Genomic DNA, 25573 nt, shown 5'->3' on the forward strand with positions numbered 1-25573 from the left:
GCACCTGAGGACCTCTTTGTAAGACTTTGTATTTTTTTTTTTTTTTTTTTTTTTTTTTTTTTTTTTTTTTTTTTTTTTTTTTTTTTTTTTTTTTAGCTTTTGTGAATCTTGAATTATTTCAAAACAAAAATGTCATTAATATTTCTATTCCTTGTCTTCAGTTATATTGGGGGGTGGGGGGGTATTTACTCTTCCAAGGTTCCGGATAAAACGAACCGATCCCCAGATGCTTCCCGGGTGGCTTGGTGAGCACAAGAGCCAAGTGCAGTTTAACCCAAGGCCAGTTTTCACACAACCGGGCCCTCTGGGACACAACGGTATCGAGAAACCGTGAGCATGGTACATGGCGAACCCGGAGCTGTGGCACCTTCTAAACCATCTGAGAGCCACTCAGCCTCTGACCTGGACTCCTACACGGCTGAAACGGCTTCTGACCCTTAGGGCCAGACCTGCCGCAGATCGGTGGCATGTGACCACCAGCAGGAGCAGCATCAAAAGACACATGTTCCCTTGATGCCCAGCGGTTTGGAGATATTCAGCTTGGGGAACAAATAGCAATGCATATTTTCAGTCTCTAGGGGCCACTGTCTGTATAACTGAGTTCATGGCAAAAACTGCAAACTGTTTGGGAAAGCAGGGCAGGTCAGCTCAGGCTGAGAGAGAGGGAAGTGTTCTGAGATAGCTCATTTGGAGGCACAGTGGGCGCCTGGAACTGTGGGTAGTACTATCAGGTGGGAAGGGGTGTCTGCTCATCCAGAGCTCCTGAGTCCTATCGACCTGGGCCAGCCATTGCAATGGACTCCTGGAAGCGTCTCACCGTCTGCTCTCGGCGCCAGCCAGGAGTCAGGAGACCATACCCTGGCTGGCAGATTCTCTCAGCGACACTGGCAAACTTGTGCAAGTTCCCTGACTTTCCAGTTTCCAAACTGCAAATGGGTCCCTGTGAGGATGCAGACGTGACAGGGAAGTGCTTAGTAGCACACAGTGAGCACACAAGTCACGCGGGCCCGCATCACGTGCCCAGCCACACGAACTCACCAAAGGGGCAGATCTTCTCAAGTGCCTGAGCCTCGTGGGCATGTGGCCCTGGGTCCTAGGGGAGTGTCATGGAAGGGAGCACACTAGGGTCCTCTGCATTTATTTACACATGTGCATATGCAGAAGGCCTTCAGCCAGATGTAGAATGTGTTTAGGTCAGTTCCATGCTTGTGGGTCTACCATATTGCCTGTCCCATGGCTGCATCTAGTGTAGATCCCACAGAAAGCCAGGCACGGCTGGCCTGTCTGTGGTGTGCCACAGCCCCTTTGGCCGGATAGGATTTGCAGGTGTAACTCTCTGAATCTACCTGTCCACCCATGCCCAGCATAGACAGCGCTGACTCCATATTTACAGCAATGACCTGAGGATGTACCAACAATGGCTGCCCACCCCATCCACCACTGACAGGGCAACCTAGCCCTGTTCATACCTGTCTTCCCCGGAACTGAGAGTTGTGGTGAACAGTGTCCCTGTCCCTAATCACTCTCTCGCTGCAAAGAGCTGCACACCCTGTCACAAGCATGGAGGACGAGAGATCCAAAGGGAGCCAGGTGTCCTAGGGTACAACTGTGTTGCCAGCCAATCTGGTGGCCGAGGCTAGCCTATCAACGGAGCCTTGGATTTTGAGGCAAACCTGGAGAACATAGGAGAGAGCCATCCCAATCTAAAAAGGGTGGTCCTGGGGCTGGGCTTGGCTACACACAGCTCCTGAGAAAACTCCTGTGCGTCTGTTACTTCCTCTATCTGTGGAAACAAGGTGATGTTTCCTCACACCGTTGCCTCCAGCTCCTGCCAAGGCTGACCCACAGCAGGTCTCTAGTGAGGCTCTAAGCACAGCCTTGAGGTACGGTTTCCTGCACAAGAAGCAGGCACACCTCAGCGTCATAGCCCATTGGTCACTAGAGGTGGTCAGGATGATGAAGACTACACTAATGTCCTCAATGACAAGCCGTGGTTATGACGGCTCCATCAGTCACCCCTGAGAAAAGTAAAACGTCAGAATCCCCAAGGCGTTTGTCTTAGCTTAAAGTCATAGAGGAATTCACAGTAAATCTTGCTTTAGATGGAAGAAAAAAAAAATCACACGACCCCAATCTAAGATCCGAAGGCTTGTGAACAAGGAATTGAATCAGTAAGTGGGGAGATGAGGGCGTCACATTTCTTCACATAGCTGAGTCTGTGGCCTTCAGAGGCTCTTCCAGATCCAACCAGTATTGGTTAGACTGAAGGAACATGCTCTCCCCTGAGGAGAAGGGAAGGTCACCCAGGAGGTTGTATCTTCTTGGGGGACACGAGCATAACATACTTTAAGGCTAGAAAGGGCAGGGGTAGGAGAGGTAAAGTCCAAGGTGTGTGGCCAGGTGTGTGGCCAGGTGTGTGGCCAGGTGTGTGGCCAGGTGCTTGGCCAGGTGCGTGGCCATGTGCAGCAGAGGCTGGGCTAAGTCTGGACTGGCCCTTGGGCTAGGGCAAGAGGAACCATTGTTGGCACTTGGGCCAGAGGCTGAGCGGAGGGGTGTGTGGGCTGTCAGGGCATCAAAGCCAGTGCCAGGAAGTACTAAGCAGAAGGACTAGCCAGATTCCAACAATCCTAGTGGTCCCTCCCATCGAGCACAGACTGAGCTGTTGCCCCATGTCAAGTCAAGCCATGCCAGAGTTCCCTGGACGAGAAGGAATTAACTGTCTACATACTGTCTACATGTCACCCTCAGCCCCACCCACTCCTGGGAAGATTTTACGCTTGGATGCTTCCAAGTACTTTCCCTGAGGGCTGAATGAGACTTTTTTTTTTTTTTTAATAGCCAAAGGACCTAAAGAGGCAGAAATGACAGCAGAGGCCCCAGGGGATCTGAAGCCAAAAACCTAACCCTCTCAATCCAGCCTGGGACTGATCCATGAGCCTCAGGCCAGGGTTTACGCTGGCGCCTGGGAAGCCAGGCTACTCAGAGGGCTGAGCTGTGTGGCCTTGTTTCTGGGCCAGGAGCCCAGACTGACCTTGGCCTGCCCCTCTCATAGATCTAATCAAAACCAGTCTGTGCTTTGGGTGGGTGGGTAGGGGGGGAAGGTAACCCAGAGATCCGGAGGGAAATTAGTCAGTCAGGTAACATGAGGAATCTAATTTGCCAAAGCTTCTGGATCCATCTGCCTTCTCGGGAGCCACAGAATCAGAGGTCACAGAGAGGGGCAAGGAGCTCCAACCTAGCATCTCCAGGCAGGCTCTGATTTTGAGCCGCAGTCCTCACCATCACGACTGACGCCACAGTGGGCACTCACGACAAACCCAAACTGTACCAACCTACGAGGTAGACTACGTGCCTACTCAGGACCCGTGTTCCATCTTCTCCCAGGCACTGTGCATGTCTCTCATTCACCTTGTCCCTTCTGTGCCACCCTCTGGCTTAGAAGCCTGGACAGTGTCACTGTTTGCCTTGCAAGATGGCCTCAAAAAATTACCTATGAGTTTTTGGATTGGCTTCATGGCTCAGATTCTAGAAAATCTGGGGATTCCACTTAAAATTCCCAATAAGACAAGGGACCTTCTTTGGACCACATGCTAGTCAGTGTAGCTGGGGGTTGAAGTGCTGCTCTTGTTTTTTTTTTTTTTTTTTTTTTTTAGCCAAATCTGCATTCCTAGTTTCGTTAAAATCCAGGGGAGCTTTTGGGTGCAATGGATTGGGTGTCCAACACTAGCCAGTATACAAGTCTTCATGATTTGTTCTCAGCACAACTTTGCTTCCACATGGAGGCCGTCAGTGCTGGCCACTCTCCCACCACCTGCTACCTCTCTAAGGAGTCTTGTCACCTGAACAATGTTACAGGGAGCACATCTGCTCCCCTGACCTCACTTCCTCCCTCCTCAGAGGAGTCACACCCAGCCTGCTATGAGCGGCCTGTGGTAGTGTTCAGGCCTGGGCTCTGGCAGCAATTCTCTGTTACCCCTGGGTTGTTACCCCATACCCCAACCCATATCCCATGACTGAGGCAGAAGATGCCTGTGACCTCTCAGCCTGGCAGATGCTGAGAAGGTGTAAGGCTAGCCACAGTGGCCCTCTTGCATCCCGCCTCTGTCCTCTCTCATACTAGAGGCATTAACTTCGCCACAGCCTACCCGAGGCTCTCTCCAAAGCCAGCAACTGAAAGCCTACTGGTGGACGAGAAGATCCTGGAGTGTGACCCAAAGCTGCTCTGAGAGACCGCCCCCCACACCCCCGTCATAGGTAGGACCTAGGGCTTGTCATGTGCATCTCCTTTTCTGTCTCATGAACCTGCTTCTTATGGTCCTCATGGACGCAGGTCCTCGTTTACATTACCTACACCCATCTTGGACCGCTCTACCCGGTGTCACTACAGCTAGGCAGTTATCAGGAGTAAGGTGAGCACCTGTCTGCCTGAGGCCACCTGGGTGGTGGCTCTGGCATCTGGAGCCTGCATCTGGGAAACACTGAGTTCAGCCTTTACGTCCTTGAGAGGACACTCTAATGGCAGGGGTCAGTGCACCAGACTTGTCTGCGAGGAAACTGCCAAGAGAAACCTAGACCATCTCAGAGCCTACTAGAATATTTCTGGTTTTCTGCCCCAACATATTTTTAAAAAAGGGTTTTGTTTTTGTTTTTGCCTTTTATTTTCTCAGGAATCATTTTCTAGCAGAAACCAACCACAGCGTCCTGAAATTCCACTTTTCAACCTCTGGTAGCCAGCAGGTCACACTAGATTTTCCTTCTAGCTTCAGATACCCTGCTGACCCAAAAACTATGTCCCCCTGTCTTGTGAATGAGGAAGCCGAGGTTCGGAGCTTGCTGAACCCCAGAGAGGGATGGAGGCTCTGGGTTCACACCTGGGCCCTACTGAGCTGAACTGAGCTTAGCATGAGCCTTTCAGTCTCAAACCTCCAGCTCTTGTCAAAACTCAGTCATGGAGGAGGGACAGTAGGTTCTTCTTTAACTTTCTCACGGCTCCAGCCTTGACTATTTAGGTCAGCCTGGCCCCGGAAAGCCTTGGTTCTCTGTACCACCCCACCAGGCCTCTCTGCAGTGGTCCACAGTCCTGTCTTGGGACTGGGACCTTGCTTCGCAACTGATGGTGCCTTTTGCTGTTTACTTGGCCCAAGTTCCATATATGTGTTGTTTTCTGACCAGCTCTGCCTCACCTCAAGGTCCTGCTGTCCTAGGCTCAAACTTCAACAAACTTCAGCATTGTACCATTAGTGACCCAGCACCAAGAACTTTCACTAACTAGGCTTGGCTCATCACCAGCGCTCTCCCTAGCCCACCCAGCTTCTGCCTGCTCAGTCACCCTATCTCATCTGGCCTCCCTGGGCAACAGACTCTCAATGCCAAGGTCCTTCAGCAGGGCGGTGCCCCAGGAACATGCTGCAGATAAGCTCTGCTGCCAAAGGCTCATGGGGATATAAGGTGACACCAGCTTTCTTTGAAGAGGTCTAGAGAACATGAACCCCAGTCTTCCTGGCCATAGCCAGTCTCCAACAAAGAGGAAGCCATCTTTGGTCATATCTACCACGTGTGGACCCACCACATACAAAGAGGGGAAACACCAACAGTTGGCAGAGGATGGAGCTAGCAAGATTTTTTTTTTTTTTTTTTTTTACAAAGAACCAACATTGGTAGCACAAAATAGCCACTGAGGTCACCACTGAAACCCACCCCCCCCGACCTTTAGCCCCCTGGAATCCATATGTAGAGCGTCACGTGTTTCCACAGGGTTGGAAGGCATGCCTGGTCACAACACAGGCCATACTTACCATTGGAGCGGTGTATGCAGGTGTGTTGGTTGTCACTGAGAAAAAAGCCGCTGTGACACTGGCATTCATAGCTGCCCATGGCATTGACGCAGATCTGCTGGCAGCCACCGTTGTTATCTTGGCACTCATCTACATCTTCATGAAGAGGAAGAGAAGGGGAGAAGAGATGTCACACCTGGAGCTAGTGGGTCGCAGGCACAATCAGTATCTCCATCAGTTAATGAGGGGTTTCCACCTCATGGTGTCATGCCATAGAGATTCTGCATGGGCACCATGCTACGACAATACTGCACGTGGGCACCTCTATAGCACTGTGCTATGGAGATGCTGCATGGAAGTACACCTGAGGTACTTCATGGTACTCTTTGAATACGCTTGGCACGGGGAGTGGCACTATTAGAAGGTGTGACCTTGTTGGAGTAGGTGTGTCACTGTGGGTGTGGGCTTCAGACCCTCATCCTTGCTGCCTGGAAGCCACTATTCTGCTAGCAGCCTTCAGATGAAGATGTAGAACTCTCAGCTTCTCCTGCACCATTCCTGCCTGGATGCTGCCATGTTCCTACCTCGATGGTAATGGACGGAACCTCTGAACCTGTAAGCCAGCCCCAATGAAATGTTGTCCTTATAAGAGTTGCCTTGGTCATGGTATCTGTTCACAGGGTAAAACCCTAGGACATACTCCATAGGCATACTGCGTGGTATTCCTTCACAATTGAACCACAGAACTAGTCAGTTACAAGGGCTAGAGGGCTGTGCCTAACATAGTTCTAAGCATTGTTCCCGTGCTAACTCCAGTCCTGAACGAACACTCTCAGACTCAGATATGAGCTATTTTACAGACGAAGAATCTGAACCCCGTGTGCAGGGCTACATGGAAATTGGCAGGGGCAGACTCCGACCCCTTGGATCGACTCCCATGCCTGGCCTCTCTTCTAACTCCACCGGACTCCTGTCCTCAGGGTGACAGTGCAGACCGAAGCGTCTCCCCACCCCACAAGGCTTGGCTGGCCACCATTCCAACCCAACCTCGGATTTACAGCTGGTGGCACAAGACCCTGGAACTCCAAGAGGGAAGCTGGGGGCCAGGGCAGTCGGCACCACCCTGAAGGTCTCTGCTTGGCAGATTGATTTCAAAAGCCTGGAGGGTGGGGGGAAGATTTGCAAAGCCCCTGACCTCTGGCTGCCAGGACTGCAGGGGAAGGCCGCCAAGAGGGCTTTCCCACTCAGCGGGAGGCACCGGCTCAGGGCCGACACTCACTTCTGACCAGAGGCTGCGGGCACAAAGGGTGTGCCTGGCTGAAAGGACCTTTATAGAGCTCTGGTCCAGAGCGGAACAGCATGTTTCAATTACCAGAGTCATAAGCCCCTACTCTGTCGGTTTGTTTAATGAAAGAAGGGCTTCTTAAACCTTAATGTCCCATGGCTGTATTGTCATTCCAGGAGGCAAATTCATAAAACCACAAAGCAGTATGTATGTGGAGCTACTGGCTGTGTCCAGCCTTCAACACACACACACACACACACACACACACACACACACACACACACACACACACATTTCCTTTTCATGCATACGTGCACGCACATACACTGTTGGCACTGAAAATTTCCTACGCTTCTCACTGAGACCGAAAAAATAAATAAATAAATAAATAAAAAGGATGTGGGAAGGTAGAGGCAGGCGATGACCTGCACTGAACTGGGGACAGCTTGGCTCTGCAGCGCTGTCAGCTGGGTCCTATTTAGGCTCGAGGACTGCAGACCACTTAACCACCCAGGAGACCGCGGCTGCCTTTGAGGCCCACAGCGTGGAGCATCATTACTCTCTGGCGAGCTCAAATGTCAGCCGTGTGGCTGTCAGAGGAGGGAAACGGAGCTCTCAGCTCTAAAAGCCACCGGAGTTTCCAGCTCACATGTAAAGGTGGCTCTTACAGAGAGGAGCAGCAGGATCAGAGCCTGGACCTGGGAGGCCAGGGAGAGGGGGCAGGCATTATTAGTTCTCTGAATAGCCTCTATGGTCTTGGTGGCTCCCTGCTGGCCTAGCCTTAGCAGCAGCACCTTAGGGCACCCTCAAAGTGCACAGAGCTGCCACCTCTCCTCTGTGCTGCAGGCAGGGGTCTCACGAGAAGTCAGCGTCCTGGCTGCATACTGTGGATCAAGGGGCCTCACTAGAACCGCAGAAGCTCGTGGGGTGGGGGTGGGTGGCTCACTGCATTTCATTCATGCGACTATGACACTCAGGAGGCCGCAGTGACCTGGGTGACTTACTGTGTGGGTCGGGACACCAGAGGAAGAGCCTGAAGCCACCTTGCTAGACTCGCTGTCCCAGGAATGCATTCAGATTAGTTCGGAAGAACCTGCTCCCTCCTGAGCTTGAGTCTGGGATCAACTTAAGCACACACTCCTAAGACTTTTAAGACGTGGTCCATGAACAGTGCGGGTGGAAGAGTGACCGTTTCTGTGGTGAGTCCTATCTCTGGCTCAGCACCATTGGGGGGCGGGGTGGGGAGCAAGGTGGGCACCTGTGCCTGGGTCTTAGCACATAGCTGACCATGAGCCCTGCTCTTGGGATGCAGCCCAGCCTTCTGCCACCTATTCCTGCCGACTTCTCCTGGCTCCGAGACTCTTGGCCTCTCCGGGCCAAACAAAGTCTCTCCACTGCCAAGTCAAACACAGCGGATATGGACTCTCCAGCGCTGGCTTCCTGGGGCGGCAATGCTGCCTTGGCCCCTGATGCCCCATCTGCAGTCATCTGGCCTGGCCCAGCTTTGCACATCACCGAAACCAAGGAACCAAGGCAGTTGACATACGGTATCCACAGGCCCTCAGTGATCTGGCAGGGTGGCTATGCTGTGGGGACAAGGCTGTTTATACTAGCTGGGAACAATGACTTGCCAACGCTGATGAATAATTTGAAACAAATGCAAGGCCATGTAAACATGTCTTTCCCTTGCTCCCAAATGATAAAACCCCAAGATTAAGCAGGCGGGAAGAGAGAGTTGTCCTTCCACACCCTTCTCAACAGTGTTCAAACAGGGCTCCACGTCCTCCCCAAGTAGGGGAGAAGGTCCTGGGGACCCTGAGTCCCTATACAGCCTGAGACCACACTCAGGATCTCTTCCAGAGACACTTTATATCCCAAGCTTTTGGACAGGATTCCTGGGGGAGGGGGGGAATGATCAGCTGGTGTAGTTTCGATCAGGGGAAGTCTGTCTTCCACTCAGGAGAGATAGGGTTCACCTGGCAGAGCACACCAGGAACACAATCCTTTAGCTGTCCCTTGGAGTTAATCACAACACTGTGACCCAGCACAGGGTGCATCCTACTACACGAGAGGCGCCTTCACGGCCAGTCCACACCAGGCAATGGGTTCCCTGAGATCTGCTCTGCCTTTCCCTTGGCACAGGTGAGTGCTGGGCTGTGTCTCCAGGACGTGCCAGGACTGCAGACTGTCCTCTAGGAAGAAGGAAGCTCTCCAGAGTGCTAGGGTCCAGGCACGGAATCATGATTGTTCTCACTGCTGGACCGTGCGTCTGGTCCTGTGGGGAGTTCCCACTGCCTCCCCCCCCCCAGTCAGAGGCAACATGATGCCTTGTCATCACACAGAGGGATGCTCAATGCTAGCTCCAGCCCCAGCTCAGACAGTGCTCACTAGACCCACCCAGGAGCCTCCCCCTCCTCCCAAGGCCCAGGCCTGGGTCTGGTCCTTATGTTCTCGGACTTCTTAGGAGAGAACAGAGAAGGAAAGAGGTTATCTCAAAGTCTCAGGGAGGCAGAGTGCTCTCTCGTCAGTGACAACAACCTAGTCAGGGGTTCACGGGACAGAGGGCAGTTTCCCACCCTCCACCCCCGCTCTGCTTTAGTACTTTCTTCCAGGTCCCCAGCCCTGGAGACCTCACCTCCTCACTACTTCCCTTTGCCTAGACCCCAGGTCCTGCCTGAGGTGGGGATAGGCCTTTATCTCTTTCAGGCTGGGGGCTGGCAGGGCAGGAGGCCATACCCCACAGTCTAGGGAGGGCTTTCTAGGTGTGATATCACAGCTTGCTTTAGAAGGAGGCTTGCTGCTGCTGCTGCTGCTGCTGCTGCTGCAGAGTACTGTCTCGGATCACCAGGCATCCAGAGGGACATTGCCCATTTCTCCCAGTATCAGAATGTACTCCACTCATACACACAGAACCTTCTCCAGGGCTAGGCTCATCTCCTCAGACCCAAGCCCTTGCCCTTCTGCGTCCACAGACACTAAGTGCTGACTGAGAAGGATGACAACTTGGGGTTTCAGGGATGAGAATCAGGGATGGGAAGCTTCCTGGAGGAGGCGATGTGAACGCTTAGCTTTCAGTACGGGGAGATGTGTGACCCGAAGCTAGAGGACTGGCAGAGAGGAAAGGACCTCTGAGCATTGCTGCGGCAGGAGAGTTCTGGAAACCCCCAAGGCTAGGTCTTGACGAAGGCAGCTGGGAAAGTTAAGCCCTGAGCATGGAGGTGTGTCTTTTTGTTGTTGTTGTTGTTGTTGTTGTTGTTGTTGTTGTTGTTTTGAGACAGGGTTTCTCTGTGTAGCCCTGGCTGTCCTGGAACTCACTCTGTAGACCAGGCTGGCCTCGAACTCAGAAATTTGCCTGCCTCTGCCTCCCAAGTGCTGGGATTAAAGACATGTGCCACCACCCGGAGCACACCCGGTGGAGGTGTGTCTTGAGCTGACCTCTAACTACTTTATGCCCATGATCCTGCAAGGCTTTCAAACAATATCAGCTCTGCTGGACCTAGCTGGCAAAATGGTACTCTTGGAGAAGTAGCTTGACAAGCTGGGTGTCGCTCACCCTCAAGGCCTCAGCAGGACAGAACCTGTATGTAGTGAGACCCCGAGGGGCTCTCTCCAGCCTCGCCTCTGGGACCCTGTAACAGCTAGGGTGGGCACGGGGATGTCTTGCTTCTATCATCCTCCTTTAAAACCACAGTGGGCCTTCCTAGAAGGCAGGGAAATGAAACTGACCTAGGCACTGAAACCAAGCTAAGAAGATTCTAGGAGGCCCTAGAGGAGACCCTGAACCAGGTAGCAGGGCCGAGGGACGTAGAGCAAACAGCTTATCTTTGAAGTGCCAGCTTGGCAAGAAATGCCAGGACCAGCCTGCACCTTCTGCAGGGTGAACGGGTTCCTTCCTTTAACAGATAGAGCGTCTCTGCATGGAGTGTCCCCCCTCTTTGGCTAGCTGAGGTGACAGACAGCAAATAGGGAGGAAGCCTGTGTACCTTCCCCATGGGAACCCTCAGTAAGAATACTATTTGATAGTTGGCCCTTCAATCAAAGGCAGTGTCCAATATCAGGTGGGCGTGCTGAGCCCAAGAAGGCCTGAAGACCGGAGAGGTCACAGTAGACCTCACGCATGTCGGTCTGGCCTGAACCTCACCAGGCCAGCCAAGCGTGAGAAGTACCATGTTTCCCAAAATTTCTTTCATCTCTCACCCCAACAGTCACCAGTCACTACTAACTTGTCACCGACACTTAGGCCACCTGTGTCCCCAGCTCCCATGGCACAACCCATCTTAGACCTCAGTGACCCCCCTTCATATACACTCTGTGTCTCACACGTAAGCTTCCCTGGGTTGTAAGCTTCAAGGATATGGCCACTGAGGACCCCAGCATGGCCAGAACATGGCATCAATGATGGCGCCTAACAGTGTCTCTGGGGTCACTCACTGCCCAGTACAGGCACAGGTCTGGCACTGACATTGGAGCGGGCAGCCTTTAGCTGTGACTCCTGCCAGGCTTTGCTCTGGGGACACTACCCTCACTCTCTAGTTCCCACTATCCCTGAGGGGTCATTTCAGGGCTGGGACCCACTCACTGTGGTTGTCCCCTCACAGGAAGGGTCTCTGAGGCCAAGCCATAGGCTTCTGGAGGGCGTCTGCAAAGGGTCTGTGGTTTGCTACCAAGGGCCGCTGCTTGGCCCCAGGTAGGGCTGTTTGTTTTTTTTATTAATAGTGGGCTGTTTGTCGTCTTTTGGATGAGGAACTCAAGTTTGCAGTTATTTATAACTGAAAATTACTCCTCGATCCTGTTTCATTCGCTTTGTGTCGCCCATGAACCCTCACAACTTGACACAGAGACTCTGTGTTTTGAGTGGACCCCACCCATGTTTCTGTGGCTGCCCAGAATCCACTGTGTGTCCGGCCTTGCATGGGCTCCAGCATCCTGTGGGTGGGAACTGAAGCTCAGGCGCCTTGGAGAGGTCAGGCTCAACCTCCACCCCTGAGCTTGGCCACCTGGTTCTGGCAGGAGCAGTGTGGGGGCCCACCCCTCCCCTGCTCCCTCAGAAGGGCAGCTGAGGCAGAAATGCCTCTTGGCTATCGAATGACTCTTGCAAAATTGCATTTGATGAGTTAAGTGTAAATAAACGAGAACCAGATGGATTTGATTTTCGGGTAAAATACACACGGGTCTTAGAGATCCGGGCCCTTGAGCTCTGACAGAGCCAGAACACTCTTGAATTGTCAAGAGCTCTGGCTTGGCAGGCAGGAGGGAGAAGCAGGTCACAGTGGACCTATCTACTTACTGCTCTGGGTGTCATCTGAAGCCTTCTCCCGGGCCCCCCTGCCGGGTAGCAGCGTGCAGCCTCCAGGGCTGGGCCCAAGTCTGAACTCAGGGCTGAGAGATGAGGCCCGTGTGGAGTTCAGCTCTCTAGACCAGCAAGTCCACTGTTACATGAAAACCCCCCAATGCAGCCCAGGAAGGCCAGGTTCTCCTGGAGCTACCTGTATCCAGGCACTGCTTCTCTAGGAAAACGCTGCCTTCTGGGCCCAGCTGCTAATCTACCTTCCCCCCCCCAGGGCTCTCTGTGGCCAAGCACTGGTTTGCTGCCTAGCTCAGACTTGAGGCTACTTCCCCCCAGAACTTCCCGTGACCCTGTGATCACTGCCTATGGGGTCTGCATCGTTTCCCACAGGCCACATCAGATGGGGCACTAGTCAGTAAGGGACTGTTCTGGCTGAGCGATGTAAGGCCTGGGTTTCATTCTCTGTGAGGCAGGGACCGTAATGTTGGAAGGGAGAGGAGCGGTAAGGGAAGCACAGAACCAAGTCTCCTAGCACCTGATCAGGCCCAGGTCTACCAACAAATATGAGCGGTGCCAAACGGAGACATAGCAAATGTCTTGAATCTCCGGGGCTGGAGAGCCAAGTCCCTTCCAGATCAGAAACGTGACAACAAGCCACATGAGAAGCCTGCCTGGCCTTGTGGTCTCCGAGCGGAGGAGTTCCTTAAACTGCCTCCCTCCTGACTGGACATCAGGCCATTCACCTCCCAGGACTGCTCTGGGGGTGAGGGTGGGGGTGTGGGGTGGGGTGGGGGAGACACCAGCTTATGGTTGTGTTTAAAACTGACCAGAACCAGGGGAGGAACTGTGCGTGTGGTCTGCTTGCTATGTGGGACAGCCTTCTCATCTCTCCCCTCTACAGTCGCTTTTTAGAATGGAGCTGCAGTCCACACTCCCGTGTGTACTGTGGACATTTCTAGCGTACTCGCTGCGTCATGCAAAACCATCACTACTCAGTCTAGGTCATGACTTTCCCACCAATCAGTATGGATGTGCCCCTTCACAGTGAGTCCCAGGGCTCCAGAACCCCAGGTCTCCATCTCTACATAGTTACCTAGTCTAGACATTTCACATCAACAGAACTGTATTTTATCAATGTTATAATAACTATAATAAATTTATAAAATATAATAGTTATAATAATATATTGTTCTTTGAAGCTTCCCCCAGTGTGGCATGTATTAGAAGCTGCATTCTTTTTTTTTTTTATGACTGAGTAATATTTCCACCTCTATATGTCACCATATTGGATTCCCTGGAGCTGGACTGTAAGTGGTTATGAGCTTCCTGATGTGAGTGCTAAGAACCAAGCTCAGGTCCTCTGAAAGAGCTGCAGATGCCTTAGCCACTGAGCTGTCTCTCCAGTGCCCCTGTATCTAACAGTTTCCTGTTGGACTACATCACTTTTACACTGTCAGCAGCAAAGTGTGAGCCTTCCAGTTCTCCACACGCGCACACGGTCAGCGCCTGTTTGAAGGGCCACTCTAGTGGGTGTGACCTGGTGTCTCCTGGCTTCTAGTCACACTTCCCTGACTGCTAACAACCTTAAACAGTTTTTGTTTTGTTTTTTTTTTTCCTGACAGTGGTCATTTGCATATCCTCTTTAGAGGCCTCTCTATTCAAATCCTGCTCTTTTTGTGGAAAACCATAAACTGGGTTGTACAACCTAGTGCAGTGTGGCTTAGTGGCTCACAGTTGTGTGAAGTTGTCTGACAGCTGGGACCTCCCACTCTGCCCACCCTCCTCTACCAAGGCTGGGGCCGCTGAGACATGGAAGGCTCCACGCTTTCCCTTGTTTGCTAAGTCAGGGTTTCACTGCTGTGAACAGACACCATGACCAAGGCAACTCTTAGAAGAACACTTAACTGGGGCTGGCTTACAGGTTCAGAGAGGTTCAGTCCATTATCATCAAGGTGGGAACACGGCAGCATCCAGGCAGGCATGGTGCAGGAGGAGCTGAGAGTTCTCCATCTTCGTCTGAAGGCTGCTAGTGGAAGACTGCCTTCCAGGCACCTAGGGTGAGGGTCTTAAGCCCACACCCACAGTGACACGCCTACTCCAACAAGGCCACACCTCCTAATAGTGCCACTCCTTGCAACAAACCATTACACTTGTCAACATCCTGCTCTGACCACGCCCCGTAGCAGCAACCCTGATGACTGATAATCTACTCTCAGAGCTAGGCACCTCCTCTACCGTCCTCTAAGATTGTACCTTGGCTAGTGTGGTGCCTGACCCATCAGAGTCCAGGCTGGTCTCCTAACATCACCTTTCACCGAAGAGCAGAGTCAAACACACGGCTGCATTAGGCCCCCCAGCCTCTGTCTCACCACAGAGCCCAGACACCTGGCTGTCAATCTCAGTACCACCGTCCCATCCCTACATCTGGTTCCTGTGACAGTTGTACCTGCTGCAAAATCCCCAAGCACAAATCCATCTCTCACCTCTCCCTGTGGGATAGCTAGCCAATCTCCCTTGCTCAGACCCATATCCCTGCCTTTACCTATCACCCCCCCCCATCAAAAAAGACCACGCTACCTACTTTCCGGAGCCCCCCAAAAGCCCACAAACAGGCTTCCTCTTCCCTGGTCACCGAAGGTGATCACTCTGGCTGCATGCCCAACAGCTTGGCGTTTGCTGGCCAACTCTAGCCTGGCCATACATATGGCGTCTTAGTTTCCTGTCTAGTTTGCTGTGATAAAATATCTGGTCAATAAGCAACCTAGGGTTCCAAAGGATTTATTCCCACTCATTGTTCTGGGCTACAGTCTATCATAGTGGGGGCATTGCAGCAGCAGAGGCTTGACAGGGGCTGGTCACATCATATCCACAGTCAAGAGACCAGAGAATGTCTGTATGGATACAGGTTCTCAGTTCATCTTCTCTTTTATGCCAGAGAATGGTCCTGCCCACACTTAGTCTGGTCTTCCCACATCAATTAATATAATCAAGAAGTCCCCCATAGACAAGTCCACACATACCAACCTGCTCTAGAGGGTCTCTCGGAGAGACTCTTTCTTCTCAGGTCCTTCTAGACCGTGCCAAGTTGACAATTAAAGATTAACCCTCATACATGGTGAGATCATCTCTCCAGGAATCCCTCAGTACAGTGGGAGGTGAGATGGGACTCTGCCTCAGTGGGGCTCCAGTCTCATTACACAAAGCTCCCCAGCCAGTAGCCTGCCTATAGTCCATACGTGGGTGACAGAGCAGGGACAGGAACAGAACTTTCCTCCTCATGGGCCCCACACAGCACAGACAGCTGTGACTGTGACCCTGGCCGGACATCTGTGGGAGGCACTCAAGTTTTTAAAAAACGTCTTTTGATGAGGATAAGAATGGAGGGCTGGCGGGGGAGGGAGGGCAACCAAACAGATGAGGCATGGAAACAGAACTCTGGGAGGAGAGTTGCTCAGGGTCTGGCAGGACCCGAGGGAGAGGCCTGCAAGGTCCCAGATGGGAGTGATGACCTCTGTGGTGTGTCTGCAAGAAGCCCGATTCTTCCCTCCAGAGAATCTTAGAGCAGAGCAGGCCTAGAGTTGCCCTGACACCCCCACTGACATCAACGGACACAGCGAATGCACATCCTGCCTGATGTCAGCCCCGGACACCAGTTGGTTTTCAGGCTTACTACTATCTCAATTGGGAATCTCCAGGCCTCGGTTCTTCTGGCTGCAGCACTTGGCAGATCCGACCTCCTCGAGTGTTTGTGCACACAGGGCCGGGCAGGCAGGGCAGGGTGCTGTGGGCCTCGGGGTTGTCTTCCTTTTTGTATATCTGTGTACATACATGTGTGTGTAGGCGGGAACACCTATGGGCTCGTGTTGTGGATGCCATACATCAACCCTGGGTGTCTTTCTCAACCTTATCCCTAAGACGGGGTCTTTCACTAAGCCTGGAGTTTGCCAGCTGGTTTGGCTTGCTAACCAGAAAGTCTCAGGACGGTGGTTCTCAACCTTCCCAATGCTGCAACCCTTTAATGCAATTCCTCATGTCCTGGTGACTCCCAACCATAAAATTATCTCATTGTTACTTCATAACTGTAATTTTGCTACTGTTATGAATCATAATGTAAGTATCTTAATATGCGACCCCTGTAAAATGGTCATTGAGCCCCCAAAAGCGGGTTCCCGGGGACCCTCCTGTCTCTAACTGCCCAAAGCTGTGTCTTTCACCTGGCTGCTTAAGACTGAAACTCCTCCTTCTTTCTAGCTCCTTCCACTTGCCCAGTCCCGCTCCATCTCTCTGGGAGAGACTTGTCACACCACTCAGTCTCCTGCCCCATGCATGCCTCGCCCCGGCCCTCTAACTGGTTTGCATGCGTCAGTAGATTCTTTTCCGCACTCCGCACTTACAGTCAGCTTAGGGATGGGATATTTGGTGACCGACGAGACCAAGTGCTGGCTTCATCTCATTAGTGAACACACTTGAGAGAAAGCAGAGGCAGAGGCAGGACAGTCGGGGGCGACTATGAACAGATCCCTCCGAAACCAGGAGCTAACATCCCCACCCTCACCCCCAGCCCCCACCACCAATTCCTCCACCTTAAACTGCCTATGTCAGCCATCTCATCACAGGGACAAAGAGCCTGACTCACACACCACAGAAGAGCTTCAGAGGCCTGCCAGGAACGTGCTATGAGAGGAGATAAGGCCAGACAAACCAACCCAGAGCCTGTGAGGTCGGTCTCTCTCTCTCTCTCTCTCTCTCTCTCTCTCTCTCTCTCTCTCTCTCTCTCTCTGAGATAGCCTGGGGCCAGTGAGGGCAAAGGCACCTTTGATGGTGGGATGTTTTGTGTGTGTGTGTGTGCACCCAATGTATGATCAGTAGCAAGGTTCTGATGTTCTTGCACCCTGTACATCTGCAGATTCTGGTCAGGTAGTGTGTGATGCAGCACCCGACTCCTCCTCAGGCTCTCAGGTGTCTACCCCGATCCACCCCCCAATCTGCCTGAACTTCTTCCTGCTATGCTTTGTGTGTACGGTTGCCATCTCTTTTTTTGTTTTTGTTTTTGTTTTTTGTTTTTTTTTGAGACAGGGTTTCTCTGTGTAGCCCTGGCTATCCTGGAACTCACTTTATAGACCAGACTGGCCTTGAACTCAGAAATCCACCTCCCTCTGCCTCCCAAGTCCTGGGATTAAAGGCGTGCGCCACCACCGCCCGGCTCTGTTGCCACCTCTTAAAATATTCTCTTTGCAAAGTGGTAGTGGCACACGCCTTCAATCCCAGCATTCAGGAGGCAGAGGCAGGTGATCTCTGAGCCTGAGGCCAGCCTGGTCTACAGAGTGAGTTCCAGTTAACCAGGGCTACACAGAGAAACCCTGTCTTGAAAAAAAAAAAAAACCTAACTAACCAACCAAGGAACCTCACTCTTTTCTCCCTCTATCCTACACCTGAGGCTCCGATACTCAACCGCTGAACAGCCCAGCCCAGCATTGATTACACAGAGGCACCGCATTGGGAGTTATTTTCCCCATGCAGATGCTCACTAACTCCCGAATGAGATGACTGGCATACAAGGGGATGCAGGGAGCCAACATGGGCAGAGAGGGCTTCGCCATATTACAAGCTATATCTCCCAGGTACATTGCTGCCCCAACTGGAGGATCATGGCAGCAATTGTACCAAGTGCCCACTGGCCACCCGCGCTCCCCACATCCTGGGCCTTGATTAGATTCCCTCTTCTTGGCCACACCATTATGTATCAGTGTTAAGGAAGGGTCTTATGTTGGTGTGGAGAGACAGCGTATACAGATCAATGCAGTGCAGTGCTTATAACCATATGAAGTTATGTCTATGCCCGGACAAGTCTGGACATGACCTTAGAGCAGGGTGACCACACCAAGTGTTTTCCAACTTTGTGCCTGATTCATCTGGAAGTTGCCGTATAATGATCCCACGTGTGGAAGATGGGTAAATAAACATACTAGCAACACAGTCTAATTCTTGGGGGTGGGGTGGCTATATGCAGGGTTGGGGTGTGTACTGGCAGGCAGTCACTCGGCAGGGAGGCTAAGGAAGGGGGGGCTAGAACACCTGGGCCAGCAAGGATGAGGGTGGGGTGTGCAGTGTGTGTGTGTGTTTGTGTGTGTGTGTGTGTGTGTGTGTGTGTGTGTGTGNTGTGTGTGTGTTTGTGTGTGTGTGTGTGTGTGTGTGTGTGTGGTGAGAGCTGTGTGTGTGTGTGTGTGTGTGTGTGTGTGTGTGTGTGTGTGTGTGTGTGGTGAGAGCTGCTTCCAAGCAGGGACAAGGGGGAGCTTGGGTCGGGGATTGGCTTAACTTTTAGTTTGCTGAGAGCTTAGGCAAGAAAAGTAAGGTTGGCCAAGGAAGGTAGGATCTCTTCGGACCCCTGTTTCCATCCGGGGAGCCTGGCTCCTCCTCATGGAGCTACCATTGTGGTCCAGCCCCTGTACATTCTTCGTGAAAGGACCAATGGCTGGTCCTAAATGCTTCTTCTGCTGGTGTCTGATCCCTGGGAGGCCAGCAGACGGACCAGGGATGGTGGTGGTAGCAAGATGGGCTGCAAGGTCCTGTCCTTGTTGAGGATGACTTAGGAGGTGACAAAGGACCCCAGACTAAGCAGCCACGCCTTCTGTTCACTCCACAGATGGGGAGCCACCTCGGGCACAGGGTGTCCCTGCCAGGCATCTATTTCCAGATGTGTGTGGTCGGGATGAGGTGAGTAAGAGAGGCTTGCTGGGCAGACAGATGCATGGGTTGGCTGATGACCACCAGAAACAGCCAGGGCCATGTCCTGCTGTGTCAGGGGCAGGGACAGCCGCATCATCTGCTCAGACACAGCCAGGCCCTGCGTATGTTTGTGTGACCCAAGACACTAGCGGGGGCCCAGTAGACCCAGGACAGAATGAGCAAGACCTGTTGTCATAGGTGTGGGCTGGAGACGGGGGGGGGGGACCCTCCTGTCTTACCAATGCCCCTTTTAGTGCACAACTGAGCCTGTGATTTAGAGGCAGGATATTTTTAAAGAGTCTTCACAAGACACTTATTATTGTTTATTCCCTCAGGGTTCCGACTGGGCTCTTGGCACCCAGACTGCAAACGGAACCCCAGGAAGGCGAGTGTCCGGCTTGCCTGCTGCTCTCTGTCCGCGGTCTGTGTTTACTTTGCTGTTTGTGGTCACTTCTGTTAGGGAGTCTCTGCTCTGGGACAGAGCAGGGATTCTTCCCCAAGCCACCAAATAGAGATCTCTCCAAAGGTGGGGTTGGCATAGGGCAGAGTGACAACAGACTTCAGCCCAGGGCATGATGAAGTTTCAATTGACTGCTGACTGAAGGGGAGGGAAGGAGAAGGGGGCCCGTGCTCTTCACAGATACTCTTTCTCCACACAGACCTCACTTGGCTTCCACTGATCACGCCCACGCCCCCACAGGCCACACCCTGAAAACTACTTCCCCCCACACCACATCCACACAGACCACTCCCTTGACCACACCCACATAGACCACACCCCGACACAAGTCCTGTTGTTCCCACTCTGACCACACCCCCATAGACACGCCTCCACAGACATCTATACCTAGGCCACACCTCTATATAGACTACGTTTACAGACTATGTTCACCACACAGACCGCTCCCACCCCTCTATAGAAGTCCTCTGTAAGCTCTGCCTCCACACACATCAACATACTGTCTTCCCAGGGTCCCCTCCTGGAACTATCACCGTGCCACCTTCCCAGATAAAACCGAGAGCACAGAACTAACCTCCTCCTCCCGGCCTGGCTAGGCAGGGAGCCAGGAGTGAAGGCCCAGGGCACCTGATTTCCTGGTGCATCTTCTCCAGGCACCTAGCGCAGAGAGTGGAAGGACCCAGGAACAGAGGCACCGTGTGGATAGATTCTGAGCCCATACGGGCCTCTAGCTGGTAAGATGCCTTCCCAAAGAACCTGCCCAGCTCAGTGTGTGCTGGGGGGCTCTGCTCCAATGGCAGGTCTGCAAGCTCACAACTATGAGATCGGTAGGCTCACTGCTGTCGGGGTGCCTTCCCTGTGATGGTCCCCCCGTTATTCCTGTCTTACACGAGAACCTCCCAGGGCCTGGAAGAGTCAGGAGCACATCCACTCCCAGACTGCCAAAGCTGCCTTAAACCGTGCTATAGAGAGATCAGAGTCAGAGCTGGAGAGATGGCTCAGAGGCTAAGAGCATGGACTGCTCTTCCGGAGGTCCTGAGTTCAATTCCTGGCAAGCACAGGGTAGCTCACAGCCATCTACAAGGGGAGCCCTCTTCGGGTGTGTCTGAAGACAGCTACAGTGTATCTTACATACATAAGTAAATAAATCTTTAAAACCAAACCAAACAAACAAACAAAAAGAAATCATATAGTCAGGGAAGCGTTTTCTGCGAGTTATCCCTTGGTCAGAGAGTCTTGGTTAGGAGACAAGTGTGTACGTGTGGGCGAGCCAAATAGGCTTGATTGGGAGGCTGGAACAGGCCATTCCAGTAGCTGGGACCACGGGGACCAGGCCTGGAGAGCAGGAAGTTAGTTAGGGGAGTTACAGTTACTCCATGGGCTGGGGGCCACGGTCCTGAGACAGCCAGGAGCTGTCAGCCTGGGATGGGGGACATAAGAAGAAGCTTGGCTACGGTCCCTAAGGCTAACTCACTGCATCTAGAGGGAGAAGCGGCTCAGTAAGGAGGTCCTGGGGCTCCAGGGACCTCGTGGGGGTGGGGATGGGCTCTATGCCCCCCCCACACATCTGGCCTCCTATTTCAGCTGGAGCAACATGACCCCTGCATGATCTCTGAAGAGAAGGAATTCTGCCGCTGTCCACACAACCCCGTGAAGTCTGAAAACCACTGGCCGAATCCCATCCACTTAATCTCACATACCATGTGGAAGCTGAGGCCTGGAGACAGTGTCCCAGCATCCCCCGGGAAGGCAGCAGCCACCAGCGCCTTCCTCTTAGCTCACTGTCCTTTCACTACAGGGCTGGCCTGGGCTCTTAAAAAAAAACAAAAACAAAAAAAGCTCACCCCACTTTCTGGCTGGCCCTGGAGAAGGGGTGGAGAGCCCCCCATCTTGGAACCATTCCACCTCCCCACCTGCTTCCCATTTGTGCAGCGACAGGGCAATCCAGCACACGTTTCTTATTCTCAGGCCAAGGAATTTCTATCAAATTAACAGATGCAGACCTGCAGTGAGCTCACAAGCCTGTAATCTGGGCACTCGAGAGGTGGAATCAGGAGGCTCAGGAGTTCAAGGCCTGGTGTCCCCATACACAGAAAGTTCAAGTCCAGGCTGGGCTACATGAGATTCTGTCTCAGCAAAAAGGAAGCCAAATGAATAGTCATAAAACAGCCTGCCTGCAGCGCAGGGTTTCCATCCACCTCAGCGAGGGCCAAGCCGCCTGTGCAGAGGAGACCGGGTTGGCCAGGGCTCTTTAGTTTTACATCAAGATGGTCAACCTTTTTTCCGCTGGTGAGAGACATTTTTGAGCTGCCGGGAGTCTGAAAACAAATAAAGGGTAACTGGAACCTTCTTCAGGGTTCTGAGGAGCAGCACTGGCTGGCTCCAGCTGTCTTCCCAGAGTGGCTCAGCCTAGGGAGCTGTGGTGACCACTCTCACCCCCAGCATCTCAGCGACTCCCTCCCCACACACAACTGGGCCCTACAATCTTCTCCCCAGGGCCCTTCTCCACATCCTCTCTCGCCTGAGGCAGTGGTATCTAAAGTCACTTGCACACTCTCCTTCATTTGGACACAGCAGAGAGTGGCTGTGCCCGCCTCATAGGGGCCAGAACAACACAGAGAAGTAAGAGGATGTGACCTGGTTACAAAACGAGAAACTCTCATGTCATGTGATTTCCCCCCCACATCCCCTTGAGAGGGTGGAGGGCTGTCTGACCTGCATCGGTTTATTTGACAGGAGCACCTTGTTGGATGTGAGGCTCAGGTGTTTGTTATAGGTCTCACACACAGTCCACGGCCCAGGCTGGCCCACTGCTCCTTCACCAGCTCAAGCTGCACTCACGTTCTTTAAAAAGGTCTCTAAAGTGGCTTTGCATAGTAGGGCGGTGGGAAGTAGATCATCGGCATCCATGGAGCCTTTGCTAGGTGGGGGATATCACGCCGAGTGCTTTACAAGGCTCATCTCCTTTGGTCTCAGCAGTGAGCACGCTCACTGACCCCACCTTACAGCAGAGGCCCAGGGAAGCTAGGTTCCCTGAGCACAGTCACACAGTGAGGGACTCAGGCAGGATGTCCAAAGCCAGGCAGGCTGAGTGTCCGTGATTACTAAGGACAGGCCATCCATACTGGCTTCTCATCCGAAGAGGGGGCTGCCCAGGGCAGGTGCACCTGAGACCTTTATGAGATAAACTGTTATTGGTGTTTCTGGTACTCAAAGACATTTTGCGGCTGACGTCTCCCACTCCTCCCAGGTTAGACTCCAGAGACATCTGACCTTGCCTGCCCTTTCTCTGTGGAGGACCAGTTCTTACCTCCAGCAGAATTCAACCAAGATTGAGTCCTGCATTCCATCCGACCCCAAACATTCATCTGTCCCCCTTCCCTGTCCAAGCATCTTTGCCTAAGTCACAAGTCACACAAACACTGAAGGTCAAACCCTGACAGTTGGCATCGGTCCTTGTTCTCTCTGGCCTCTTAAATCGAATCCATCAGGACTTCCTGTTGCCTGTTGCCTGTTGCAAAATGTATTTTGAGTTCCACCACTGTTACCCTACACTGAATCACCAGCATCCAGCCGGGCCATTATAGGGGCCTCCCTTCTGAAGCACCCTGCCCCCCATCCCTATAACAGTCTACTTGGAAACAGTAAGGGTTTTTATTAAAATGTCAATCAAAACATGTTAGTCTCTAGTCAAAATGTCCCCCAGCTTCTCAGTTACCTGGAATAAAATCCACCCTGTGGTGGTTTGAATAGGAATGCCCCCCACCCCCCACATTACCCCCTACATTACTTGGCCAATAAGGAGTGGCACTATTAGGAGGTGTGGCCTTGTTGGAGTAGGTGTGGCTTTGTTGGAGTGGGTGTGGCTTTGTTGGAGTGGGTGTGGCTTTGTTGGAGGACTTGTGGCTTTGTTGGAGGACGTGTGTCACTGTGGGGATGGGCTTTGAGCTCTCCGATGCTCAGGCTCTGCCCAGTGTGGCTCACAGTCTCTCGGTGCTGCTGCCTACAGATCAAGATGTAGCCCCTCAGCTCCACCACCATACCTGCCTGTGTGCTGCCAAGCTTCTCACCATGATGATTATGGACTCAACCTCTGAACTGTAAGCCATCCCCAATGAAATATTTTCCTTTATAAGAGTTGACATGGTGATGGTGAAGAGGTCAGCTCAGGAACTTTAGAAAATTCCACCAGACCCCCCCCTCCCCTCCTGGAAGCGAAAGGTAATAAAGAACATAGGTAACCCTCCCCTCCGGAAGGGAGGGGCTAATTACATTCCTCAGACCACAGGGAGGAGGGGCTGACCACCAGCCACCTACCTCATTCTCTATAGATCAATCAGTTTAAAAGTCACACTGTTCTGCCAATCACATTGTGCCTAATGGCTGTTGCCTAGAGAACTGTATAAAGTTCTCCATGATGGTTGAGCATTGCCATTCTCTCTCTCCATGTTCAGGGCAACCCCAACATGTTGGAACAATAAATTCCTCTTGCTTTTTGCATCGATTCCCAGCTCTGAGTTGTTTACTTGGGGAGTCCCCAGTAAGCTAAGGCTCGCCAGTCTTACAATGGTGTCTCTACACAGCAGTATAAACCCAACCTAGGACACACTCCTTTTAGCAATCTGTGCCTGTCTCCTGGCTCCATCTTCTTCCCTTTTCTCACTATCATTCTCTAAACACAGTGATCTGTCCCTAACCTCACCAAGCTTGTCTTCCTTCTATTAGCTCAGAGGTCTCCAGACCTCTACAAGGTACTTCCTCCTCCTCTTTGACGTCCTTTCTCACATCTGGTCCCCTTAAATCAGACGAAACCATTAAAACCACCTTCACCATGAGTCTAGAGGGGAGTTCCCACACTTGACCTTGTTCTGCAGGGACAGAGCCCCCCCCCCCCCCCCCCGCCCCGAGGCTCACCCTGGCCTGAACGAAAGCCCAGACAGAAAGGCTGCCCATATACATTTTGGCCACCATCCAGCAACCACCACAGGATATGATCCAAGAAGCTTCCGGATGGTTCCAGCTCCTGGCCATCCGGTCGGCCATCTCCAGTTTCATGTCTTCCAGTTGAGTCTCCAGACACCTTGGAGGGGAGACTGGATTTTCCTGAGTTGGTTCTTGACCCATGGTACCCACAGGCAGAGAATGATGGTATTTCATTCTCTTGATGTGGTGTGATTTTTCATGCAGCAATGTGATCAAAACCTGTTGATCGGGCAGGTCACTCCCCCATCCCCAGCCCCTGGCTATCTGATGTTGCTCCCCCACCTCGGGCACTTTCTGTGTTTATCATTACTGTTTTGGGTGGATCTGATCTGACTGAGGTACTATGCTGAGCTGTATGTTCGCATGTTGCTGTCTGTGTTCCTACTATGTAAATGCAGAAGGGTGAGCCCATTGCTGATTTTCCTTACTGCTTGTGTCGTCAGTGGGTAAACAGTAGGAACGCAGAACAACTCTGGTGCCTACATGAATGCTTCAACACTGTTAAACAACACTTCCTCTGCCATGGCTACAGGCTTCCATCCTTGTTGACCTGGGGCCCTGGAAGGTTTCCACGCAGTCCTTCTCTCCTGGCACCTGCATTCCCATCATGGAGATCAGCTGAGTAAGGGCTGTGGCCAGGTCACAAATCCCCTTGTTTACTCATTCTATAACTTATTATAGGCAGCTTGTCAAGAGCAGAGAGACATGACCCCTGAGGTCTGGCTGCACGGACAGTGAGCGAGGGTGCAATGTGAGAGGAGGCATAGGCTGGGCCCAGGGCTGAGCTCCTCGTGAGCTGGGTGCCCTGAGGAAGCAGCAGGGCTTTGGAGAAACAGGGCTATATACTGTCACGTGGAGTAGAAGATGTATGAGCAAGGGGTCAAACACTTCCCTCAGCCCCAGGAGGAGGTGCTCTCTTGCCCTTTGGCACATCACTATCCACCTGGTCTGGCAGGTGCTGGAACTACAGAACAGACCTGGTGGCCCCAGGACTGGGTGCATGCTTGACATAGAACATCCCTCTCTCACCCTGGAGCGTTCCTGGGTGCTGTGGGGCA

At 52.5% G+C, this 25573-nt stretch overlaps 1 protein-coding gene across 2 annotated transcripts in view; it reads right to left on the bottom strand.

The window, feature by feature from the left end:
• Nucleotides 1-25573, bottom strand: part of Scube1 (signal peptide, CUB domain and EGF like domain containing 1) — a 119355-nt gene that overhangs the window by 64941 nt on the left and 28841 nt on the right. For both annotated transcript variants that reach the window (XM_021216361.2, XM_021216362.2), the window contains exon 4: nt 5796-5930. In XM_021216361.2, coding sequence (XP_021072020.1) covers nt 5796-5930 — 135 coding nt within the window. The remainder of the gene's footprint in view (nt 1-5795; nt 5931-25573) is intronic.

Source organism: Mus pahari, chromosome 17 (genome assembly GCF_900095145.1).
Source record: "Mus pahari chromosome 17, PAHARI_EIJ_v1.1, whole genome shotgun sequence".
NCBI lineage: Eukaryota > Metazoa > Chordata > Mammalia > Rodentia > Muridae > Mus > Mus pahari.